We start from the raw sequence: 26502 nt of genomic DNA, 5'->3' as shown, positions 1-26502 counted from the left end.
CATCTGCATGGGGACCTCCAGTCTCCTCACTGGCTCCCCTCAGACAGAACCACAGGCCCCAGTTGGAACGCTCCCCCTGGGGGGTTTCCATTTGGCAGTGCCTCTCCTGTCACGGGGGAAGGACACTGAAAAGAGCCATTTATCACACTGGAAATCTGAGCTGTACTGGGGCCCAATTGGTAGGACTGCTCTGTCAGGCCTGTGGGCTGTCTGCTCCCTGCCAGGGCTCAGATCAGTGGAGGTGGAAGGGAAGAGTCAGTGCAGAACAAGGCCTCTGCGCCAGTGCTCCCCCAGTGTCGGTGCAGGGTTCTAGCTGCAAATGAAGACATCAGCCTGAACCTTCATTTCTTTTGAATGTCACGGTTGCCTCGTAGAAGACTTTTGGGGGGATCTTTTTGTTTTACCTACACAGTTCTAAACAGTTTTCCCCACGTAGGGTGGGAGGGAAATTTATCTCTGCTATGAATTGAGTGACATTTGATATTTTCTGCTTCTTATAATACTTTGGAGGGGGGAAGAATTATACTGAGATAACTTTTAAAAAACAAGTGGATTCAATATGTTACATTTCGAATGGGAGGGGTATATAAATGTATTCACTGGAATGAATCGGGGAACTTTTTCTTAGAACCGGTAAGATTTGTGCTGTATATGTCTCTCTTAAGGAGTAGGTTTGATCTACTCATCTTTTTCCACCCATCAGCAAACAGCACAGAAAAATGGGGCTCAGTTAATTTGCATTCATTTTATTCAGGTTATGAGATCTTCTCATCAGTGTATTACTAGTCAGGCAGGACTAAGGTATGTACACTGATAACAACCCCCTCAACCCTTCCCACCCAATCTCAGTGGCCTAACAAAGCAAAAGTTTATTTTTCACTCCTGCTACACAGGGGCCTCTGCTGACCACAGGTGCTCAGAGCCTGGGTATGGGAGGCTTCATCTTGACATAGATCTCCACGATCTCTGCAGCCTGGAAAGGCAACATAGCCAATCATTCACTGGCTCTTCTATCTCAAAAGTCGTCACGTCTATCAGCAACTCCTAAATATCTAAAGATCTTTAGGGTATGAAATGATAGTGTGCTCAACTTCCTAAAAGAAGTTCCCTGAAAAGCATTCGTTCCAATACAATCCCAGCGAGAGGATTTTTCTTTATTTTTGGAATGTGCCTATTACTAATATAAACATCATTATTAAAACAGTTCCCTTGTTTCTGCAAAAAAAAAAAAAAAAGTCATCATGTCACTTCCACTGACATTCTCCTGGCTAAACTGTCATGTGGTCACACCTGATCTCAAAGGGCAGAGTTGAGAAATGGAGAGCTGGAAATAGCTGGGGAACAGCACTGAAAACTCCCATGGGAGCACTGGAGCAGAGCAAACTCTCCTCTCTCTCTTATACTATTTGAGCAGAAGGATTGTTTGTGACAGGGACACAGTAGCTGCAGTCATGATTTATACACTGATCTTCTGGGACATTTCCAGCGTCACATCTGCTGTTTGTTTCAGCGTCAGCCATAGTGAATGCCATTGCCCAGGTGAATGGGAAGCTGTGGTCCCCAAATAATAGCTAACCAGTGTCACGTACCCCACTCACTTCACCCCTGCTCGAGTTGGCGAATAGAGGGAAATCCAAACAGGTCTGTTTGATCATGAGGTTAATAATATCCTGTTAGCACCACCTCACACTTATGTAGTACTTTGAAAAGTTAAAGTGCTTTCACAGGTTATCATGTTTGATCTTATTAACAATTCCGTGTCCTAAATAGGACAGATGTTATCCCGGTTTTTTTTGTTGTTGTTTTTGCGGTACGCGGGTCTCTCACGGTTGTGGCCTCTCCCCTTGCGGAGCACAGGCTCCGGATGCGCAGGCTCAATGGCCATGGCTCACGGGCCCAGCCGCTCCGCAGCATGTGGGATCTTCCCGGGCCGGGGCACAAACCCGTGTCCCCTGCATTGGCAGGTGGTCTCTCAACCACTGCGCCACCAGGGAAGCCCTATCCCATTTTTAAGTTAAGAAAACAGCTAGGAGAGAGAGAAAAAGAGTGTGTGACACAGTAGATTTTGTGAGATGATCTTTTTTTTTTCCCCTTACCTTCAGCAACATAGCTGGAACTAGTACTGAGATTTTTCTTGTATACTGTATTCTTTAGAATTGAAAAGGGGCACTATCCCTATCTACTCAACATAATATTGGGGTTAACTTGTATGTGTACCCATCCATTTAGGCCTAATGACGTTTGATGTAGAGGGACCATGCTGTGGGTAGAATAAGAAAGATGTCCTTCCTACCATCCTTGTCTGCAGGAGAGGAAAGCCAAGAGCTCCTCTGTCCCTTAGCAGATTCTAGCCATCAACTTAACAGAGGTAATATGCCCCTCGGGTCTCCCAGAATACTGGAGCGGCAGTCCTGATGAGTTTCTTTTTCCCCAGTTCTCCGATTATCAGAATTACCTCGTGAATAGCTGCGTGAAGGAGAACCCTACCATGGAGCGGTCCATTGCCCTGTGTAACGGCATCTCCCAGTGGGTACAACTGATGGTTCTCAGCCGCCCCACCCCCCAGCTCCGAGCTGAAGTCTTCATCAAGTTCATCCAGGTGGCTCAGGTGAGTGACTGGATTAAGACTAGCGCCTGGGCTAAGAGGTAAATTATCCCCTCTTCCCCCAGCCTAGTCCATCCATTAGAGCTGCCTTCTCATCATGAACCTCCTGGTGGGGTTTGTGCACTTTTACCTGTCCCCAGATCTAGATACGGTGACTCTTCTACATCCCACAAAAGGGCAGTATGGAGAGGGCCCTACAGGCCATCTTCATGGTCAGGATATGGTTAGATCTGTTTAGATCTTTAACATTTTTCAGAAGATGCTTACCAGCCTATATTGTTTTACCAAATGTGGCCCACATGGCAAAGGAAAGGGCAATTTCAGGTTTTAGTGGAGCTAGACCAGCCTGATTTAGGTCTGTGAGCCCATGTTGTGTTGAATGGCTGGGTTTAGTGTTTGAGGGGCAGAGTTTAGGCATCTGATAAGAGAAAAGCAGATACTGTGAACACATATTTGAAATTTCACAGAGATTCTAGCATCTCTGTCCCAGTTACTGTCCTATATAGGCATTGGCGTTGCCCTCAGAAATAAAGTCTGGTTACTTTGGGGTGAAGGATATAAAGGATTATGCTGAACGATATATTTTTTCATCTCTAGATGTTCTAGACCAGTGTTTCTTAAAGTGTGGTACATGGAACACCTGCTCTGATGTTAACTAAAGCACAGATCCCTAAGCTCAACCCCAGATCCGGGGAATCGGAACATCTGTACTTGAGTCCAGAAATCTTTGTGTTAAACAAGTACTTTGGGTGTTAGAAGCCACTGCTGTAGAGGGTGGTCCACAGACCAGCTGAAACTAAAGGAGGAAGACATGACGCTTTGCTAGATTTGGGACCTCCTGGTCTGGAATTAAGCCTTAGGAAAGAAATGGACAGAAAATTGCAATACCTGATTGCTAGCCTTTGGCCAGAATTAGGAAGACTTATAACACAGAGATGAGAGGCAGCGTCTAAGCGCCCATGTAACTGACATGTACAGTGACTCTGTTTTCTGTGTCACAGAAGCTCCACCAACTACAGAACTTCAATACGTTGATGGCTGTGATAGGAGGGCTCTGTCACAGCTCAATCTCCAGGCTCAAGGAGACAAGTTCACATGTCCCGCATGAAATCAATAAGGTCAGTGCTCCTGTCTCCTCCGGGGCCCCTTGGCAGCATTCCTAGGACTAGCGTCAGTGTTTCCTCCTTGAGGGGCAGCCCAGAGAGCATTTCCGAACCAAAGCATCCCTTTTCAACCAGGCAAAATACCAAGGAAGCAACCCCTAAAACCCACAGGACAGGAACAGGGATGTCACAGATTTGAGGGTGACTGTGACTCAGTCTGGCTGCAGTGTTACTGCACCCATTCCCGCTGGTGACTTGAAACAACATGTGTGTCCTTCCCATGTTCGTATGCCACTGAGTATCCGGAGTCACCATCTTTAGTGAGAACTCACTTGCTCTAGCAAGGAAGAGTGGTTCAGTGACCATAGTTCAGTCTGCATGTCAAGTGAGGTTATTTAGTGACACGTTAGAAACCTAGCTAGCTGGAACCCTTGGAGAGTGACATTATGGAGAGCTGAATTTTTCCAGATAGTTGGAAATGAGCTTTTCAGGTACCATTTTTTAATAGGTGGTATTTTATTGAGGAACATTTTTCTTAAGTGTCCGATGTACTTTCCTACATTATTAATTAGATTTTATAGAAAGGACTTTAATCCTTTATACCTACGGATGTTATCACACGTGTAAACCACTATGATATAGTACAGGTATAAATGCAGCTACTTATGGTATGGGTTTGATATAACAGCTGCTCTGGGTATTTCATCTCATTTGGCCTCCCTTACTAAACTCAAACCCCAGTCCCCTTGCGAGCTCTCTTCTTAGGGAGAGATGTATGACCCTCGTTGCCACATCTGTTTTCCCAGGTGTTCAGCCTCCTTTCAGAAAGCCTCTTATTAATCATCCTTGCTCTGACAATGCTGGGGTCTGGGGACACCGCTCCACCCCCACCTCCCAGTGGTCTGGTCACCTTATAATTCCCTCATAGTGCTGGCTGGGAGCAGGCAGAACAACTGAAGACTGCCTGTGTCTCAGAGGGAGAGAATCACAGAATTTCAAGTGCCTTCGTGTCATTTCGTTTACAAGATGTAGCTTGCTGCTCTGCAGCTTGGGGTCCCCCCATAGCAGTGCTTCCTGTCTGTAGCTGCTTGCCCTTCAGGGTGGTCTGCATAGTGAATTCCTAAGTCCAGAATTAAAGCTAGTGTCCTGCAGTAGTTTATGTCACCTTCCAAGGGGAACAAAAATACCTCTGTCATCTTTGCTGCTAGTCTCTTGTCTTGTGAGCATTTCCCACACTCCACACTCACGCGCCCTGTTTCCTAGAGGTGTGTGAGGAGGCTCTCTTGGCAGCCACATGGCTGCCGGGGGCTGACTCCCAGACCTCAAGCTCTTCATCGGGAGAAAGGGTACTTCTTTAGGCCACGATTTTATTACAGGAATTTCCAGCACAGTGTTTAAAATGGTTGTTTTGTGTTGTGACGTGAGTCTCTCCTTCCTGTCTTTGCTTCTGAGAAGGCTGGTCACCACACACGGGGGTGGGGTTCTATGAACTGCGTGCTGACTTAAAGCAGATGCACTGGAAGGAACAGCAGACGACCTGGCTGTGCCCTTGCTGTGCTGGGAGTGGCCACGCGCCCTCTGGCCACGGCAGAGCACAGGCTCTAACGCAGAGCCCCCCACGGCCTCTGCCTCGTCCTCTCTCAGGTCCATTGCTGGGAATTGGTCTAGTCTGTTCAGTCTCCCTATCCAGGGTTTCGGTCCGTGGGTGGAATGTCGCCTGCTTCCTAGGCATAGGCCCATCTTGAGACTCACCGAGCCAAGGCCCACAGAGCGCAGCATAAGGAATAACAACACTTGACAGGTGACAAGCGCCACGCTGGAAACACGCTTCCCCGCGCCAGCTGCGTGGGCAGCACACTTGAAGTGTATGCGGTGCAGTGTCTTTGGAATCATTCGGAAGACACTAGGGAAGGGGACTGCGTGGCTTGGGGTAGAGGTCAGAGAGACACTTACTATGCACTGTATACTCTTGTACTTTTTAAATCTTTTTTATCGTGTGCTTACTTATTTTTTTAAAGAACAATTTTAGCATAAAAATGGTAAATAAAACCTCATCTAGAATTTTCCAGTTATGTAGTAAAGCACACCTTGCATTTTCTAAATCTACTCTGCGATGTTTGACATAAGCTGGAGTTTTAACTGGGGAGTCAGAATCTACACCTTTAGGTGGACCACCCCCTGCCTGACAACTCAGGGACGGGGTGAAATTATGGTAGGAGCTGAGAGTAAAAGGCAGCCACTGCAGAAACGCAGCCTGCCTGGATGGTACCTGTGACTGGCTCCCTTCCTCTGCTTTGTAGGTTCTGGGTGAGATGACCGAGCTGCTGTCCTCCTGCAGAAACTATGACAACTACCGGCGTGCCTACGGGGAGTGCACCCACTTCAAGATCCCCATCCTGGGGGTACACCTCAAGGACCTCATCTCCCTGTATGAAGCCATGCCCGACTATCTGGAGGAGGGGAAGGTGAACGTCCACAAGCTGCTGGCCCTTTACAATCATATCAATGAACTGGTCCAGCTGCAAGAGGTGGCCCCACCCCTGGAGGCCAACAAGGACCTGGTGCACCTGCTGACGGTGAGGCTCCATGGGAGACAAATTACTGAGCGCTACCTCATCAAAGATCAGCTCAGTTAAGCCTCACAAGAACCCTATGAAGTGGATACTATCATTACCTCCATTTTATGGATGGGGATTCTGAGGCACAAAGACGTAACTTGCCAGAAGCCACACTTACTAAGCAGCAGATCCTGGGCTCAGACCCGGGTGGTGGGACTCCGGGGCTGTGCTCTTAAGCATCATGCCCTTTGGACCTCTAGGAACGTTCCCCTCCCCCTACAAAAGCCAGTCCTAAGCTCTCTGGGAGGAGCTGATAGCAAATCAGGATACAAGGCTTGGTAAGAGATTGGAGACAGTCGGTTTTCATTTAAAAAAAGGACAAGGCATTGAGTTTAAAAAGAAAGAAAAAAATAGGTTCATTATTTGGGTCCTGCTACCACTGGCTTGGATCCCAGAGACATTTAAGCCAAGGGCAGGCGAACACTTGTAGTGATGCAGGAGACCAGGATTTGCACTTTGGGTCGGGGGTGAGATCAGATGAACTCCCTTCCAGACCTGTGATTCTATAGTTCACCAGCTGTGTGACTGACTGTGGGCACATAACTGTTTCCTTCTCTGTAAAATCAGAGGGACTCATCTCTGCGATGACTTCTCCCTTCTCTTTCAGTTCTAAAATTAGACAATTTCTAATCTGCTTTTTTTGCAGAATGGAATAATCACTGTGGCCTCTTCCTACCTCACAGGATTATTCTGATAGTGCCTCAGGCTTTGCATCCAGCTGGTGTCTAATCCCAGCCCTTTTGCTAATTGTCCAGGTGACCTTGGCTAGTTTCCGCCTTAGACAGCATCATCTGAGGAAAGAGGCACTGAACCTTAACTTTCTTGGTTCACAAATTCTGTGAGGAAAACTAAGCATTTCCCTCCCAAAATATACGTAAGCCATATATACTCAAAAATATGGATGTTTTTGAGTTCTGAACCCCCTGAAGCCCATCCATAGAATCCAGATTAAGAACAAGATTATTTCTAAGACCTCTCTCCTCTAAAGTTTTTCTAAGATATATGAAACTCTTAATATTGTTTGATATTACCTGTTATCATTTAAACTGGGTTCTGTTGCTGGAATCAAATTTTAATGGTATCAGGCCATGCAAACTGTCCTTTCAGATCATCCGTCTGCTTTGGGAGAGAACACGTGAGGTGTGGACCATCTGACTAGATAGGGCCTTCGGCCTAAGCTCTGCCTAGAAGCTTAGCTATTAAACCATAGTTTAAAAGTGGGCATCTTGAGACTTCTCCAAAGTTTAAAAATATTTTAACAAAAACTAACGCTTGCCCTACTGCAATAGTAGATGTTATACCCCCAAAATTTTGTGAATTTTTAAAAACAAATGACTTACAGCCTAAAAGGGTAAACCACTAGAGAGGAAGAACCAAGAAACACATCGGCCCTGGGAAAGGCAAACAGCATCCTAGCAATTAACTCTGTTCTCCTTTGATCTGCAGTTATCCCTAGATCTCTACTACACTGAAGACGAAATCTACGAGCTTTCTTATGCCCGGGAACCCAGGAACCACAAAGCCCCAGTGAGTTTTTCATATTAAGACTCCCATGTGTAACAGGTGCTTTACAAGCCTCTCATCAAGGTCATCCATCTTGGAATGGACTTTAGTTCAGGTTAAAAAGCATATTATGTTTTTACTATGTGCCCAACATTGTGCTAGGAATAAGAAAAGCTTCAGCATATGTATTAGGAATAGTTCCTGACCATAAGGAGTTTGTACACAACTCGAGGGGATAAGACTAATATGTGAACAGTAAATAACTACATGCCATGAGTGTCAGAAGGAGTGGGGGAATCAGCCAGCGGTTTACTAGTTAGAGAAGGGATATAGCATGGTGGGCTGGAGTGACCTCTCCCTCCTATTAATTATAAAGTGTCCTCAAGGCAGTTGTTTCTCTTCATGATTTGTTGATGATAATGATATGTATATTAATCAGATGCTCAGCTTCAGAAGACTTTCAACTTGGTAGATAGAAAAGCCCCCACATCTTGTATTCACGTGGGTCAGAAAGAGCAGTCTGCTGGGTTTTTTGACCTCTTATGATGAGAAGTCCTGTGCACAGTCCTGGCTGCACAGTAGGGACTTCACAGGTTATCTGGCCCTGGCTTCCTACAGGCAGGTGAAATAATTTCAGTCTTCCTTCTGAAGAACCAATAATTCCCACAGTCTCCTGGGCAGCTCCCCAGCTCCAAAGCAAGTGGTACTCAAGGGTAGAGAGTTGCCTGTACATGAGAAATTCAGCTTATCTGTTCAGATGGCTAAATTTCATTGTTTCTATACAGAAAGACCAAGTTCTAGCATACTATTGTAACCAAAGATGTTTACTGAACATATTCGGCAGGTTTCAGGGTGTTGGAGGGCATTCCAACAAAAGGGGGACCTTCTTTCATTTTTTGAAGAGATTTTAATTTGGGCCAAGTCTCAGATACTTAGGAATGGATTCCATCTCAGCTTGTCTAGGCCTCACTTCTTGTTTTTTTTTTCTTGCATGTCTTCCTGCCTTTTAGCTATTTTTCTCCTCATCCTTGTCTCTACTAAATAGTAAGTAGAGAACAGAGAGGAAAAATTTTTTTTAATGTTACTGGAGTGTACCTGCTGTTCAGGTGTACAGCAAAGTGATTCAGTTATACGTATACATATCTTCATTCTTTTTCAGATTCTTTTCTCATATAGGTTATCACAGAATATTGAGTAAAGTTTCCTGTGCTATACAGTAGGTCCTTGTTGGTTATCTGTTTTATACATAGTAGTGTTATGTTAATCCCAAATTCCTAATTTATCCCTCCCCCCAACATTTCCCCTTTGGTAACCATAAGTTTGTTTTTGATATCTGTAAGTCTGTTTCTGTTTTGTAAATCAGTTCATTTGTATCATTTTTAAAATTAGATTCCACATATGAGTGATATATGATATTTGTCTGACTTAGTATGATAATCTCTAGGTCTATCCACGTTGTTGCAAAGGGCATTATTTCATTCTTTTTTATGGCTAATATTCCATCATATATATGTACATCTTCTTTATCCTTTCCTCTGTCAATGGACATTTAGGTTGCTTCCATGTCCTGGCTATTGTAAATAGTGCTGCAGTGAACACTGGAGTGCATGTATCTTTTCGAATTATGGTTTTCTCCAGATATATGCCCAGGAGTGGGATTGCTGGATCATATGGTAGCTCTATTTTTAGCTTTTAACTGTTCTCCATAGTGGTTGTACCAATTTACATTCCCACCAACAGTGTAGGAGGGTTCCCTTTTCTCCACACCCTCTCCAGCATTTATTGTTTGTAGACATTTTGATGATGGCCATTCTGACCAGTGTGAGGTGATACCTCATGGTGGTTTTGATTTGCATTTCTCTGATAATTAGTGATGCTGACCATCTTTTCATGTGAATTTTGGCCATCTGTATGTCTTCGGAGAAATGTCTATTTAGATCTTCTGCCCATTTTTTGATTGGGTCGTTTGTGGCTTTGTTTGATATAGAGCTGCATGAGTTGTTTATTTTGGAGATTAATCCTTTGTCAGCCACTTCATTTGCAAATATTTTCTCCCATTCTGTGGGCTGTGTTTTTGTTTTTTATGGTTTCCTTTGCTGTGCAAAAGCCTTTAAGTTTAATTAGGTCCCAGTTGTTTATTTTTTTAATTTTCATTACTCTAGGAGGTGGATCAAAAAAGATCTTGCTGCGATTTATGTCAAAGAGTGTTCTGCCTATGTTTCCTTCTAAGAGTTTTACAGTGTCCAGCCTTACATTTAGATCTTGATCTGTTTTGAGTTTATTTTTGTGTATGGTATTAGAGAATGTTCTAATTTCATTCTCTTACACATAGCTGTCCAGTTTTCCCAGCACCACTTGTTGAAGAGACTGTCTTTCCTCCACTGTATATTCTTGTCTCCTTTATCATAGATTAATTGACCATAGGTGTGTAGGTTTATTTCTGGGTTTTCTATCCTGTTCCATTGATCTATATTTCTGTTTTTGCACCAATACCATACTGTTTTGATTACTGTAGCTTTGTAGTATAGTCTGAAGTCAGGGGGCCTGATTCCTCCAGCTCCATTTTTCTTTCTCAGGATTGCTTTGGCTATTTGAGGTCTTCTGTGTTTCCATATAAATTTTAAAATTTTTTGTTCTAGTTCTGTGAAAAATGCCATTGGTAATTTGATAGGGATTACATTGAATCTGTAGATTACTCTGGGTGGTATAGTCATTTTGACAATATTTATTCTTCCAATCCAAGAACATGGTATATCTTTCCATCTGTTTGTGTCATCCTCAGTTGCTTTCACCAGTGTCTTACAGTTTTCGGAGTACAGGTCTTTTGTCTCCTTAGGTAGGTTTATTCCTAGGTATTCTTTTGATTCAATAGTAAATTAGGTTGTCTCCTTTCTCATTCTGATCTTTCATTGTTAGTGTGTAGGAATGCAAGAGATTTCTGTGTATTAATTTTGTATCCTGAAACTACCAAATGCACTGATGAGATCTAGTAGTTTTCTGGTAGAATCTTTAGGATGTTCTGTGTATAGTATCATGTCATCTGCAAACAGTGATAGTTTTACTTCTTTTCCAATTTGGATTCCTTTTATTTTTCTTCTCTGAGTCCCATGGCTAGAACTTCCAAAACTATGTTGAATAAAACTGGAGACAGTGGACATCCTTGTCTTGTTCCTGATCTTAGAGGGAATGCTTTCAGCTTTTCACCATTGAGAATGGTGTTAGCTGTGGGTTTGTCATATATGGCCTTTATTATGTTGAGGTAGGTCCCCTCTATGCCCACTTTCTGGAGAGTTTTTATCATAAATGGGTGTTGAATTTTGTCGACAGCTTTCTCTGCATCTATTGAGATGACCATATGGTTTTTCTCCTTTAATTTGTTAATATGGTGTATCACATCAATTGATTTGTGTATATTGAAGAACCCTTGCATTCCTGGGATAAACCCCTCTTGATCATGGTTTATGATCCTTTTAATGTGCTGTTGGATTCTGTTTGCTAGTATTTTCTTGAGGATTTTTGCATGTATATTCATCAGTGATATTGGTCTATAATTTTTTTGTAGTATCTTTGTCTGGTTTTGGTATCAGGGTGATGGTTGCCTCCTAGAATGAGCTTGGGAGTGTTCCTTCCACTGCAATATTTTGGAGGAGTTTGAGAAGGACAGGTGTTAACTCTTTTTTTTGTTTTTGTTTTTTTTGTTTGATAGAATTCACCTGTGAAGCCATCCGGTCCTGGACTTTTGTTTGTTGGAAGTTTTTAAATCACTGTTTCAATTTCAGTACTTGAGATTGGTCTGTTCATATTTTCTATTTCTTCCTGGTTCAGTCTTGGAAGCTTGTATCTTTCTAAGAATTTGTCCATTTCTTCTAGGTTGTCCATTTTATTGGCACAGAGTTGTTTGTAGTAGTCTGTATTTCTGTGGTGTCAGTTGCAACTTCTTTTTCATTTCTAATTTTATTGATTTCAGCCCTCTCCCTCTTTTTCTTGATGAGTCTGGCTAAAGGTTTATCAATTTTATCTATCTTTTCAAAGAACCAGCTTTTAGTTTCATTGATCTTTGCTATTGTTTTCTTCATCTCTATTTCATTTATTTCTGCTCTCATCTTTATGATTTCTCTCCTTCTACTAACTGGGTTTTGTTTGTTCCTCTTTCTGTAGTTGCTTTAGAGAAAGAAAATTTAAATGATCTACTTTACTCTTTGTCGCTAGCTTCAACAAAAGCTTTAAGAGAGGAAAGTGAAACTCCAGGCATATTGAAAATTTTAAATTATCTTAGATGGAGACAATGTGAGGAGCTCTTTGTAAACTGTAAAGCACAACACTTGTGTTAGCCAAGGTTACTGTTCTAGATTTCAGTTACGTGCGGGCCCTCTGCTCCTTGCCACTGCACATAGTTGAGGGTTGTCCACAGCTGCAGCTACCAGGTAATGGGAAAGGAAGGAGCTTAAGGTTATAGCATTGCATTATAGTCATGGGGATTTCTCTGAATATTTCATTTTTATAGTCATGGGGATTTCTCTGAATATTTCATTTTAGCCACTAACACCTTCAAAGCCACCAGTAGTTGTGGACTGGGCCTCTGGAGTATCTCCCAAACCTGATCCAAAGACCATAAGCAAACACGTCCAGAGGATGGTGGATGTAAGTACAGCTGTGTTTGCACAGATGAAAAGCAAGGCATTGCCTGGCTTAGTGTTGTGTGTGGGGAGAGGGGAGCACAGTGGTAGAAACACAAAGGTAAGAAACTTGAAACTCGTTCCTATGTGAGCACAGGGAACCAGTTACTTCTCATATTGTGGCTGCAGAACAGTTCAGAAGTTACATTTTGCCAACACACTTTGGCCTCTTCTGGGGGCAGGTGTACCTCTTAAAGGCCTAGCAAGAGATCATATATTTAAAGGTTGTCAGTTGATTTGGGGGCAGAGAGAGGTTGGAAAAGATTTGAGTGTAAGTAAGGGTGATGAGAATCTAAAACTGAAAAGTGTGACACTGCTTGATTCAATTCACTGTGCTAAATGCTGAGGAGGGGTACATACCTTCATATTTTTACATTTACCCTGTGGACCATTCCAGTGTAACAAGAAAAGAACGAGCCAGCAAGTGACAGAACAATTGGTAGAGGATTAAGAGGGGGTAGGGAGCACTTCTGACTGGGCTGTTAGTAGAAGCTACACAGAGAAGGGGCAGTCTGAGCTGTGCAGTGAAGAAAGGGCAGAGTGAAGGGGGAACATCCCTCAGTGCAGTGAGCTAGGAGTACAGAGCAGCTGGGGTGAGGGCATATTGACATGCTAATGGAATTGAAAGCATCTGGCCACCCTCCAGATACTGGTACCTGCAGAGACCTGGGATGTGACCCACTGAATCTCAGCAGCAGCTTAAGGAGCAGGTTTCCTTGTTCCTCTCACTCAGACCGAGGTGTTCTGGCCCCTTTGTCATTTGGCTATGATTGGTTTCTCTTTCATAATCACCAAAGAAACTCCTTTTTCACAGTCTGTATTCAAGAACTATGATCATGACCAGGATGGATACATTTCCCAGGAAGAATTTGAAAAGATTGCTGCGAGTTTTCCATTTTCCTTCTGTGTGATGGACAAAGACAGGTGAGGGTTTGTGTATGGGAATATGTGGCTGTGAACCTGTTGGTAAGAACGCTTTATGGGTGTGTCACTAGAAGAATTTATAAACTCAGATGTGTTGCTGATGTGGTCACTTAATGAATCTCTGTGCTAAGAGAGCCATTATCAAGCAGATGCCTGTCCGGCTTCACCATGAAAAATGCATGTTTTAAATGCAAAGACTCCATAATTCTGCCAGTTTAGGAATAGTCTAGTCAACTGTAAGTAAGAAAAAGTTTAGTCTTCCTTCTTGCTTTGTCCTTACAGATTATGAGGAACAACTAATATTTACTAATATTTTGCATATTTACTTTTCTCAAGAAGTTGGTTCTCTGTGTGAAACCAAATGTTTGGTTGGTGGGTTACAGTTATATAGTAGGTGCTGTCTAAAGTCAGAAACCTCAGCGTAAGATATTTCCCTATACCCACATTTCCATCACTTCTTTTTCAAGTCTTGTGGATAGTGGTTAAATTAGTTAGGAAAACCTGGTTTAGCCGAAGAGTGACTCTGTGGAAATGAGTAATGCCATCTCACCTCCTTACACATGCTACCCAGACATCCTTATTAAAAGGAGGGCTCATGGAAGTAAGTGTCAGGTAATACATACTGTACTACCCCTCAAGGATACAAAGAGAGTGAGTTTCTAAGGCTAGAAGCTGCCTTGCTACCCAGCCCCGCTCACATCCTTCTCTCTCATTTGTGGGCAGGGAAGGTCTCATCAGCAGAGAAGAGATCACTGCCTACTTCATGAGGGCCAGCTCCATCTACTCCAAGCTGGGCCTGGGCTTTCCTCACAACTTCCAAGAGACAACCTACCTGAAGCCCACTTTCTGTGACAACTGTGCTGGATTTGTGAGTTGTTCTCAGAGTGCTTTGGGGTTGAACGTGGGGAGGGGTATGAGACAGTTTAAAGTGATTAAGCCAGGTACAGACCTCATGCAGCTTTATCAACTCTTCCTGCCTAGAGCCTAAGCAAACACACACCTACAATAACCTCGTCCTCAAATGCATGGGTTTTACTTGCACTCATCTTTTCCCATTTCTTCCTGATTTATTTTCTCCTCTGGTAGAAAGGCCTGGGATAAATGGTGAGGAAATGTTGAATTTGGGATATACTTTTAAAGTATTATATCCATATGCTGTTAGAAAAGAGAAATATGAGACATCCTCAGCCCTTCAAAAGGAACTGCCTTTTAAGAAGTCACTTGGGCTCTGCCCCTCCCCTGTCCCACCCCGACCAACAGTTTCTTCCTAAACTCAGTTCGTGACCCCAGGATTCTGTATACTTGCTCTTTAGTTTGGAGTCTCAAGAAGCCTATTTGTCCTGTGATTCATCCACTTCAGGCCTGGGTCATAAGTCCACTGTAGTAAGCTTCTTGAGAACATTTACCTCTGATCAGCACAAACTTTTCCTGTTTTCAGTTTAAGGCCAGGAGGGATTAAGACACATGAGAGATAAATGAGGCTTCCTTCCCACTTGAGGTAGAGTAGAATGAGGGAAAACAAAGAATGGATGTCTAGCCTCCTACCAGGTAGATGAAGGACCTGTGGTGCATTCTAACTGTCTCTTCTTTGTCCCACAGCTCTGGGGAGTGATCAAACAAGGGTATCGGTGTAAAGGTAAGGCCCAGCTTTGTCCAGTGTGTTGTCTCTCTACCCATAGTAGTTGTCCATTCAGTCCACAGCTTCTCAGCACACCTCACAACCTCATCTTCAAACTGGCTTCCCTAGAGCACCCCCTGAGAGTGATTGCCATCACAAAGAAGAGAGGAATCTGGGTGACTAGTTATGCAGCTCATTACAAGAGCCTCACTTTGTTTTGTTTGCCCTGGAAATAGGGATGACTGGTAGATTTTGCTCTCATATGGTCATGGGTCCCCAAAGACAGGCACAGAATCACTTCTGAAACAAAAGATAAGTGATTACCAAAGTCCCTTGTCAGCTTTCCTTTCATCGGTAGATATCCCAGGATAATTGTCCTTCCTTATGACTAGAAAAGTTCAGGAGTAAAGGAGAAAAGACCTTTTACTGCAAGGAAGAAAGAATAAGACCTAACAGCTGGGAGCCTCCAGAGGGTCTCCTTAGAGTAGGCAGTATGTGCAGGATGACCAAGAAAAACACCACTTCTGTCTAGGAGAGCAGGATGCCACTTCTGATTCCCAGACTCATAAGGGCTGTGACAAGGTTGTGAGATCCAGGGTTGACCCAGTGAGAAGAATGCTAAGTTCAATAGAAGTGTTAAGTGTCCTAGCTCCAGAAGACAGGACAGGCATGTGTGACGAGAGCACTGCATGCATGTGGTTTTGAGACCCTGGAGGAGAAAGTGAAAGAAAGACTTCCTGATCAGGGTGTCTTGTCCACAGACTGCGGGATGAACTGCCACAAACAATGCAAAGACCTGGTTGTGTTCGAGTGCAAGAAGCGAGCCAAGAACTCAACAGCTCCCACAGAGAACAGCACCTCTGTGGGGCCAACGTCCAACCTTTGCTCGTTGGGAGCCAAAGATCTGCACCATGGTAAGCAAGCACTGGGAATGTTCATCTTGGGAAGTGAAGGTAGAAGAATACGGTTTTCGGGGAGGAAAGACTACCTTTATCCTTCCTACTTGTAATAAAAACCACCACAAACATGCCTGTATATTATGCACCCTGTATTTTAAGAGTTCCACTTCACCTGTGGACACCACAATTCTGTCACACACAATGCAGACTTTCTTGGGAGAAAAGTGTCAGAGAGCACCATGAAGGTCTGCAGCCTCAGAGTGAAGCCTGGAAAGGGGCTGCACCTAGAGGTTTCTCTTCTCCAGACCATCTCTCCCCAGTCCCCAGAGCTTTGCCCAATAGTGACAAGAGGAGGACTGCCAGGAAGTAGACTAATAGGTAGGTTAAACATAGGTGTATCATGGGCAACAAATGAAAATTGCTGTAGAAGTGCTATTCGGCAAGGTCTGCTTGTAGTGAAAAAAACGACTACTGGTTATCACTGTTATCTATTAAATGGTAAATATAAACCCTAGACATACAGAAAGCCTGGGACGGAATCTTAGGTGCGCTACCTTTTGGGGAGCAAAAGAAAGCAAGCAAATAGAAAAAAGCAACAGAACAGGAGCCTTTAAGGATGGCCTTTCCTCAGGGTGGATGCAGCCTGACACCAGCGGCCATAGCTTGGCCAGCAAGGCCCCTGGATTTCAGCCCCATTACCCCCTAAACTGCCTGCTTGAAAATGAGTCCACTTTGGGCCTATGGAACTCCTGTACCAATAAGAAAAGTCTCATTTGAAACTAATGTGTCAATATTGAGTCTCTGCTCTTCTGAGCCAAAGTACTAACATGTCACATACCTTCCTACAGCACCAGAGGAAGGACCTTTCACATTCCCTAATGGGGAGGCTGTGGAACACAATGAGGAAAGTAAGGATCGGACCATCATGCTCATGGGAGTGTCCTCACAGAAGATTTCTGTTCGGTTGAAGAGGACTGTTGCCCACAAGGCCACCCAGACCGAAGCACTGTCTTGGCTTGGCAGTGAGGGCCCTTCCAGTCACTTTGTGCTAGCTTCCCCAAGGAAGACGGCCCAGGATACTCTGTATGTACTTCCCAGCACTACATCTCCATGCCCCAGCCCAGTCTTGGTCAGAAAGCGGGCTTTTGTCAAGTGGGAGAATAAAGAATCCCTCATAAAATCAAAGGAGGAGCTCCGTCACCTCAGACTCCCAACCTACCAAGAGCTGGAACAGGTACCCTCTTTTCCTTTTTTTCAGACTCTGAGAAAAGTGGGGCTAAACCAGGGAAGAACATGTAAACTGAAGATTCAGACCAGGTTGATTATTAGAAAGATAAAGGGGAAAAAAAAGGATTCTGCTTTGTCTCAAAGAAACCAGTGGGGGCCCTGGTTCACATTATGTAACTAGGACAGGATAGACAGGGCTCCTATTGCCATAAAGGTACAATCTCAAAGTGTTGGTACCAGGGCCCAAACCTCTGTTCACAGTAGGCTCCTTGAGAAAAAACACTTTCTTACTGTGGTGACACCACACCCTTTTTCTAGACTTAAAAGCAAGTTGCCTAAATCCTCCCTCCCTAGAGGTCTTTGGGGGCCTTCATGGTTGCCTGGACATCTTCCTAAAAGGAGGTGATCACCGTGCTAGCAAAAAAAAGGAAGGGAGTATTTAGCTCACTGCAGAAAAAGCCTCCTTCTTAATACAGAATGAGGGAACTCTTCTCTAACACATCAGGGGGTGTGCTGATTTTACATACAAACATACACACACACACAGCTAAATCAACAGTAGTTGGAAAATGCACCATTGATTATAATCTATAGCAATATAATGTAGTAAATGGTAACAGTTGTGGTAGCAGAATTGCTTTTTATCTGTTAGGCTCACAATGTCCTAATCATAAGTTATCTAATGGAGGTATCAGAAAAGACAAAATAAGGTTTACCAAGAAGAATATGATGCCAAGGTTTGATGAGAAGGGGAATAATAAGGTTAAGAATAGAAAAAAAGAAAGTAGGAGCTAGGACAACTGGGGACAACAGGCAGTTGTCCAAATACTCAATTCCATAGGGTCATCACTAATTACTTCTTTTTGTTTAGAGTACAAAGCTCAGGGTGAGAGCTGGTTTAGACAGACCTCTTGTCATGGGACAGTAGTTTCTTACCAAAGATAGGGTAAGGCCTGTCTGCGTTTTTTCCCCAGAACATCATTTGGAGGCCTATCGATCAGTACAAACACAAAACCAACATCTAGCTGGCTAGAATTCCTTACATAAGTCTACACACTACATACATAGTAAAACTGCCCAAGAGGTTCTCAGGATTCCCTACCTGGTCCTCCTCAGTGTTGCACCTTCCCTGTCAGACCCCCAGGAATTGAAGAAACAAGTTAGATAATGTACATGAAACTCCTGGTTTGGTGCCTAGAACAAAAACATAATATTAGGAGGAATGCTTGAGAAAAGAACAGATTTTCTGGATTAAAAGTAGTCACTCAGACTATTTTAAGACATGCTTTAAGAATCAATCAGAACATCTTCCGATGCAGGTGACACAAAGCCCTCTCTAGGGGTAGAAGCAGCCAGAATCAACTTTCAAGAACAATGAAAGAAACCTTGAAAAGTGAACGTGATAGAGTAGAAAGAACTTCGGTCTTGGGGACAAAGATCTGTGCTTCTAGCCCCAGATAACTCTGTGACCTGTTTGGTCCTCTGTAAAATATAGTCCATGCGCTCTACAGCTTGCTTCAGATCCTGACATTTGCTGCAAGAAGTGGGTGGTAGAAAGATTTCAGGTGACTGAGTTAGTTAGGTCCAGTATTCATTCCTACACCAGTAATACCAGAGCTGGTAAACCCTCTTTACTTTTATCCTTATCATTGGGACCTAAGGACCAGAATTCACTATGCATGTTTTAGAGTATTTAAAATAATATGTAATATTCATATTATAATTAATAAATATTATACATTATTTTAAGTATGTGTATACCTCTAAGCCACCACAGGACAAAAGAAAACGCAAAGCCTCTTGGGTTCAAATCCCCAGTCTGATACTATATCCACCTCTATTAATCATGTAACACAGTACCTGGCACATAGCAAATACTCAATATTACACAGTAGCTACCAGACAGCTATCTAGGTAACTTATGTTGAGAAACAACTCATGTATCCCAAATTACCCCCCCATATTTTGATCAGCTTGATCAAAGTCTTGAAGGCCAGTAATATCAGCATCACAGTGGCATGTGTTGCTCCTTTTTTCTCTCTCCTTTTATTTACAGCTAAACTGGACATTCATAAACAAACAAAAGTGACTCTACACCTTACACCAGACCACCCAGTAGATTTCTACCCACCTGTTCTTCAGAGAAGAGAATAGCTTCACAGGACCTCAGAGAGGTCCTGTGAAGCCAAGGGAGTTGGTGAGCCTGCCCCATGTCAACTTGCTGCTATCAGACTGGAAATAAATAAAATAGAGACCAGAAAAAAAAATAGAAAGGACAAAAAAGATAAAATCGATTGTGAATAATCATTTAACAGTAACTGCCCCTAAAACAGCCAGTTGCGCCACAGCAAACCAAAGCTTCATGTACACTGACAAAAGATAGATAAACAAAATGGACAAACCTTTATTCACACTAAGAAAAAAGAGGGACTTCCCTGGTGGTCCAGTGGTAAAGAATCTGCCTTCCAATGCACGGGACGCAGGTTCAATCCCTGGTCGGGGAACTAAGATTCCCACAGGCCGTGGGGCAACTAAGCCCACGTGCTCTGGAGCCCATGCGCTGCAATGAAAGGTCCCACATGCCGCAACGAAGATCCCGCGTGTTGCAACTAAGACCTGACACAGCCAGAAAGAGAGGGAGAGGGAGAGAAAGAAAGGAAGGGAGGGAGAAGGCTCAAATATGTAAAATTAAAATGACAAAAGGAGATATTACAAGTGTTACTACACAAATACATAGGACCATAAGAGACTATTATGAGTAATTATATGCCAACAAACTAGATAACCTAGAAGAAATGAATAAGTTTACAGAAATACACAACCAAACAACTGTATCAAGAAAAAAACAAAATCTGAACAGACCAATAACAAACAAAGTCTTTGAATCAGTAATCAAAATCCTCCCAACACAGAAAACCCCAGGATCAGATGGCTTCACTGGCAAATTCTACCCAATACTCAAAGAATTAAACACCAGTCCTTCTTAAAACCTTCCAAAAAATAGAGGGAATATTTGCAAACTCATTCTGCGAGGGCAGTTTTACCCTGATACTGAAGCCAGATAAGGAAACTACAAGAAAACCAAACTACAGACCAGTATCACTGATGACTATACATGCAAAAATTCTCAACAAAATATTAGCATACTGAACTCAAGAACACATCAAAAAGATTTTATACACCATGAAAAGCAGGGTTTATCCCTAGCATGCAAAGACAGTTCAACATAGGCAAATCAATAAATGTAATCATCACATTAGTAAAATGAAAGATAAAAATCATGTGGTCATCTCAACAGATGCAGAAAAACATCTGACAAAATTTCATGATAAAAACCCTGCTCAGACTGGATATACCTCAACATAATAAGGGCCATATATGACAAACTCACAGCTAACATTATACTCAATGGAGAAAATTTCAAAGCTTTTCCACCAAGATCAAGAACACTCTCACCACTAAGTGCCCATCAATAGATGAACGGATAAAGATATGGTATGGATTTAGTGGTATATATATACAATGCAATACTACTCAGCCATAAAAAAGAGTGAAATAATGCCACTTGCAGCAACATGGAGGGACCTAGAGTTTATCATACTAAGTGAAGTCAGTCAGAAAAATACCATATAATATCACTTACATGTGGAATCTAAAATATGACCTAAAGTACTGACAGTCTCAGCTACAGCGATTAGGCAAGACAAGAAAGTAAAAAAGCATCCAAATCAGGAAAGATGTAGCAAAACTGTTACTGTTTGCAGATGATGAGTCTGTCTATAGAAAAACCTGAAGATTAAGCAAAAAAAAAACTGTTGAAACTAATAAACATTTTCTGTTAAACTGCAGTATACAAAGTCAACTTATAGAATCAGTTGCATTTGTATATACACTAAGGACAAAACATCTGAAAAAGAAATCTTTCCCATTCACAACAGCATCAGAAACAATAAAATAGGAATAAATTTAATCAAGGAAATGAAAGATTTCTACAATGAAAACTACAAGACTTTGCAGAAAGACATCCTGTGTTCATGGATCAGAAGAATTAAGATTGCTAAAATGTCTGGCAGAAGACCTGAATTCTTTCCTTCCAAAGGAGACATACAGATGGCCAAAAGGCTCATGAAAAGATGCTCATCATCACTAATTATTAGAGAAATGAAAATCAGAACTACAATGAGGTACCACCTCACACTGGTCAGAATGGCCATCATTAAAAAGTCTACAAATAATAAACACTGGAGAGGGTGTGGAGAAAAGGGAACCCTCCTACACTGTTGGTGGGAATGTAAATTGGTACAGCCACTATGGAAAACAGTATGGAGGTTCCTTAAAAAACTAAAAGTAGAACTACCATGTGATCCAGCAATCCCATTCCTGGGCATATATCTGGACAAAACTATAATTCAAAAAGATACATGAACCCCACTGTTCACAGCAGCACTATTTACAACAGCCAAGACACAGAAGCAACCTAAGTGCCCATCAACAGATGAATGGATAAAGATATAGTATGGATTTAGTGGTATATTTATATACACTGCAATACTCAGACATAAAAAAGAATGAAATAATGCCACATGCAGCAACATGGATGGACCCAGAGATTATCATACTAAGTGAAGTCAGTCAGAAAAATACTGTATGATATCACTTACCGTATGTGGAATCTAAAATATGACCTAAATGAACTTATCCATGAAACAGAAACAGACTCACAGACACAGAGAACAGACTTGTGGTTGCCAAGGGGGAGGGGGTGGGGGAGGGGTCGATTGGGAATTTGGGATTAGCAGATGCAAACTATTAACATACAGAATGGATAAACAACAAGGTCTTACTGTATAGCACAGAGAACTATATTCAATATCCTGTGATAAACCATAATGGAAAAGAATATGAAAAAAGAATATGTATATGTGTATAACTGAATTACTTTGCTGTATAGCAGAAACTAACACAACATTGTAAATCAACTAGACTTCAACAAAATAAATTTTTTTAAAAGACTTAAAATATCCATACTATCCAAAGAAATCTATAGCTTCAATGCAATCCTCATCAAAATACCAATGGAATTCTTTACAGAAATAGAAAAAAAAAGTCCTAAAATTTATATGGAACCACAAAAGATCCTGAATAACCAAAGTAATCCTGATGCAAGAGCACAAAGCTGGAGGTACCACACTTAATTTCAAATTATACTACAAAGCTACAGTAATAAAAACAGTATGGTACTGGCATAAAAACAGACACATAAACCAATGGAACAGAAAAGAGCCCAGAATTAAACCCCTGCATATACAGTCAGCTAATATATTCAACAAGGGAGCCCAGAGCACCCAAGCAGAAAGGAAAGTCTCTTCACAAATGCTGTTGGGAAAACTGGATAAGCACATGCAGAGCAACGAAATTCGACCCCCATCTTACACAACTGATAAAAATTCACTCAAAATGGATCAAAGAGGTAAACATGAGGCCTGATACTATGAAACTCCTTGAGAAAAACGAAGGAAGAAGCTCCTTGTCACTGGTCTTTGGCAATAAATTTTTGGATACGACACCAAAAGCAAAAAATCATCAAATGGGACTACATTAACTAAAAAGCTTTTGCACAGCAAGGAAACCATCAACAAAATGAAAAGGCAATCAACTGAATGGGGGAAGATATTTGCAAATGATATATCTGGTAAGGAGTTATTTAAAATATGTAAAGAACTCATACAACTCAATAACAACAGAATCTGATTACGAAACAGAAGAACTATATAGACTTTTTTCCCAAAGGAAACATAGAAATGGCCGACAGGTAATGAAAAGATGCTCCACATCACCCATCATCAGAGAAGTGCAATTCAAAACCACAATGAGATATCATCTCACACCTATTAGGATGGCTATCATCAAGAACACAAGATAACAAGGGAACCCTCGTGCACTGCTGGGGGGAATGAAAATTGGTGCAGCCAATATGGAAAACACTATGGAGATTTCTCAAAAGACTGAAAAAAACTACTATATGATCCGGCAGTTCCACTCCTGGGTATATATCCAAAGAAAATGAAAACACTTAATTCAAAAAGATACACACACCCCAATGTTCTTATTTACAATAGCCAAGATATAGAAGCAACTATAAGATATAGATATAGAAGCAACTTAAGATATAGATAAGACATAGAAGCAACTTAAGTGTCCATCAACAGATGAATTGATAAAGAAGACGTATAGATATAGATATAGAAGCAACTTAAGTGTCCATCAACAGATGAATTGATAAAGATGTATGTATATATATATGCATATACATACATGCAATGGAATATTACTCAGCCATAAACAAAGAATGAAATTCTGCCACTTGCAACACTGGAAATCAACAGCTGCCTCTATAACTAAGTCACTGCAAATTAAATAAATCCCAGTTTACAGGGATGGGATAAAATTCTTATCTTTCTCAAGAGTCTGTTAGTTTTCAATGACTTGGAGGAGAAAATATGTAATACGATTATATATGTAATCTTGCATGTGAACTATAATACCACATATTATAGAATTCCAAGTCACTGCTTTCATACCTCAGACCTGACCAAGACTATTGCTGCCAAGTTTAGGTCTGTTACACAACATTCAAAGATTTTCTCATTATTCATCTATTGCCCAGGAATGGTTTATTCTGCCTGCTAGCTACTCTATCTTTGATGTAACAAAACGAATTGTTGTTTACACATGCTCATTTGATAGTTAATGTGTTATTTTTTATTCAGGGCAAAATACGTGCCTTGAAAACACTTTTGAATTCTCAGCCACACTGAATAGATGCCAATCAAGTGTAGTACTCCCAGTACTGTAACTGATTTGCCATTCATTGCTGCTTTATTAACATACCTCATTTTTTTTTTTTTTAAGGAAATAAACACCCTGAAAGCAGATAATAATGCTCTAAAGATCCAACTGAAATATGCACAGAAGAAGATAGAAACCCTCCAGCTTGCAAGAAGCAATCATGTCTTGGCTCAGATGGAGCAGGGTGACTGTTCTTAGCCCAGAAACTCAAGCAGCACAAACTGCAGAGTGTATCAGAGATCTCATTTCCTAAACCTCTTAACACAAAGACCTGGGAAACCTTAGACTGACTGGCTTTCAAAAGGGTACTTTAAAGAAGGAAAGCTGGTTACTCTTTTGTTACTTAAAAGATTCCAACTGTGCGGTATGGTTTTCTCTTCCAGCCAGTTGAATCAAAGGGAGGAAAGCTGAAGAATGCAAAGTATTTGCCATTCATACCAGAATTCCGCCCCCCCCACCCCCCCACCCCGACTAATATCAAAAGCATGATAAAAAACATGAATATAGCTTTCTGACAAGATAGCTTCTATGTGGCCTGCCCAGCTGCTTCTTCCTGAGAACTAAAATCCCTGGAAAATGAATTTGTTTCCTTCCCGTTTTTTCCTGAGGCATTTATTTTGTTCCATCCAAAGCTTGCTTATAGTGGAAAAATACTCACATTCCAAAAGTAGAATCGCTTCCTCTATATTTCAGCATTCTTTACAAATCTGGTTCCCACTTCACTACCTCAGATCTAATCAATTTGCCTTTTCCCCTTCTTCCTCACTACGTTCTTACACACATGAGGATATCTACCTAGAAGAGAACTTCTAGAGATGTAGCCATAAATTTGGGGAGAGCAGGAAGGGACTATTAAACAACATGACATCATCCAATTACAGGTCAACTCATAGTTTTAGTCTGAGTCATAAAAGAAGTAGCCAAGTTAAGTACCTGGAAATGTGGCTATTAGCACCTCACACATGGCTGGCTAATTAGCTAAAACAAACATAACGCAAACATGATGTTTGTCCCTCATATAATCTACACTGGATAGAATGAAGAATTTATGGCTTTTTAAAAATGTTTAACTCTCACATGCCATCCTATTTTTTTTTTTCTTCAAGTTTCTGAACTGAATTTGTGCTTGTACTGTCTTCACTATTAATACTATTTAGAAGTAAGCTAATTGGATCAGAGGCTTCAATAACAGCTGACAGCATGTACATATGTACATATTATGTATATACAACATCAGTCATGCATGTGGCTTGGAATTCTGTTTCTTCCTTAGTAAAATGTGAGTTAAACGATTTTTGGTCATGTACACAAATTCACGAAGTTCAGTTTGTTACAAGATCAAGAAATTGCTCAGAATGTAAATTGTACTGTTTGGCAAAATCACAAGAGTCCTGTGAGTCTTCTGTTAATGAAGGTTAATGATAAATGGGCTCATTTAATTATCTGGGCAACTATTCACAAACTTCTTTGTCAGACTCTTTATTTCTCTAAAAAAAAATTCATATGATCATTTTCTTTTGGTGGGGAGAACTTACCTTCCATGCTTGGAAAGCCTGACACCAAGCTGACTTAAAGTTCATACACAAGTTGACCAAATGCCAAGCATATAATCTCAGCAACCAAAAGTTCCAAACCTAAAGCCAACAACACCAAGTCTTAATCAGAAACAAATTATATATATAGTATAAGCTTCCTTGGAGAATTCATATCATTTAAGAAGTTTCTTTGATGAAAGACCAGTTCCCATTTGCATACCTCCTTGTACTGAACTGAGCTTTAGTGAAAAAGCTAGTGACTAGCTTTCAGTTAGTGTTTTAAGGAATCACTTTACACACAAATCTACCTTTTTCTAAATCCAAACTCAGAAATCCCCATGGCAGGGCTGCTTAGGTCCACCACTTGGTATATAATCCTATAAGAAGTACTTTGCTACTTACTTACCTTATGTGGAACAAACATGAGTTTATAATCATCCTTAAAATTCACATTCTTCACCTATTCTTTTCCTCTGACCAAAGACGGTACAATGCAATTTCTTTAAGCATAGTTATGAAACACAATTAAATTTTTTTCATTCTTCTTACCCAGGATGCAAAATACAGAGCCCAGGTTAGTTTCTATGTAAATAATTTGTGATCTAGAGGAATTCAAAAGGTCAGAGTCTCCTTAATTAGTCAAATTAACATGGCTAGAAAGTCTCAAGCATTCCAGAATTTATCACTGAAATGGATCGGAAGCAGTAGTTTCACCACAAGTCTTTACAGTCCAGCAAGGGCCAAATAAGTATAGTGTATAAATTAATATTATTTGCTCTGAACTACATGGGATTAACGAAATCTACAGAAATAATATGAAAAACTTTTTGTTCGTCAAGCCTAGGATACAAATTTGTGTCTTGTATCAACTTGAAATAAGTTTGGGCATATATATATCTGCTGAAACAAGGACAAATCTTGTTAACAACAGTGTCATTTCTTATT

The 26502-nt window shown here is 41.4% G+C and overlaps 1 protein-coding gene across 3 annotated transcripts in view; it reads left to right on the top strand.

Annotated features, from left to right (window-relative positions):
- Positions 1-24962, top strand: part of RASGRP1 (RAS guanyl releasing protein 1) — an 85081-nt gene extending 60119 nt beyond the window's left edge. The window contains exons 7-17 of one of the 3 annotated variants that reach the window (XM_065900203.1): positions 2435-2608; positions 3607-3723; positions 6009-6284; positions 7773-7853; positions 12366-12470; positions 13320-13429; positions 14153-14297; positions 15029-15065; positions 15809-15961; positions 16795-17180; positions 24086-24962. In XM_065900203.1, coding sequence (XP_065756275.1) covers positions 2435-2608; positions 3607-3723; positions 6009-6284; positions 7773-7853; positions 12366-12470; positions 13320-13429; positions 14153-14297; positions 15029-15065; positions 15809-15961; positions 16795-17180; positions 24086-24220 — 1719 coding nt within the window. In that variant the 3' untranslated portion in view covers positions 24221-24962. The remainder of the gene's footprint in view (positions 1-2434; positions 2609-3606; positions 3724-6008; positions 6285-7772; positions 7854-12365; positions 12471-13319; positions 13430-14152; positions 14298-15028; positions 15066-15808; positions 15962-16794; positions 17181-24085) is intronic. The other 2 variants (XM_065900208.1, XM_065900212.1) reach the window with 2 other exon arrangements.
- Positions 24963-26502: the final 1540 nt, after the last annotated feature.

This window comes from Phocoena phocoena, chromosome 2 (assembly GCF_963924675.1).
Source record: "Phocoena phocoena chromosome 2, mPhoPho1.1, whole genome shotgun sequence".
NCBI lineage: Eukaryota > Metazoa > Chordata > Mammalia > Artiodactyla > Phocoenidae > Phocoena > Phocoena phocoena.
Note: the sequence above shows the minus strand (reverse complement) of the source record. Positions and strands in the feature narration are given on the sequence as shown.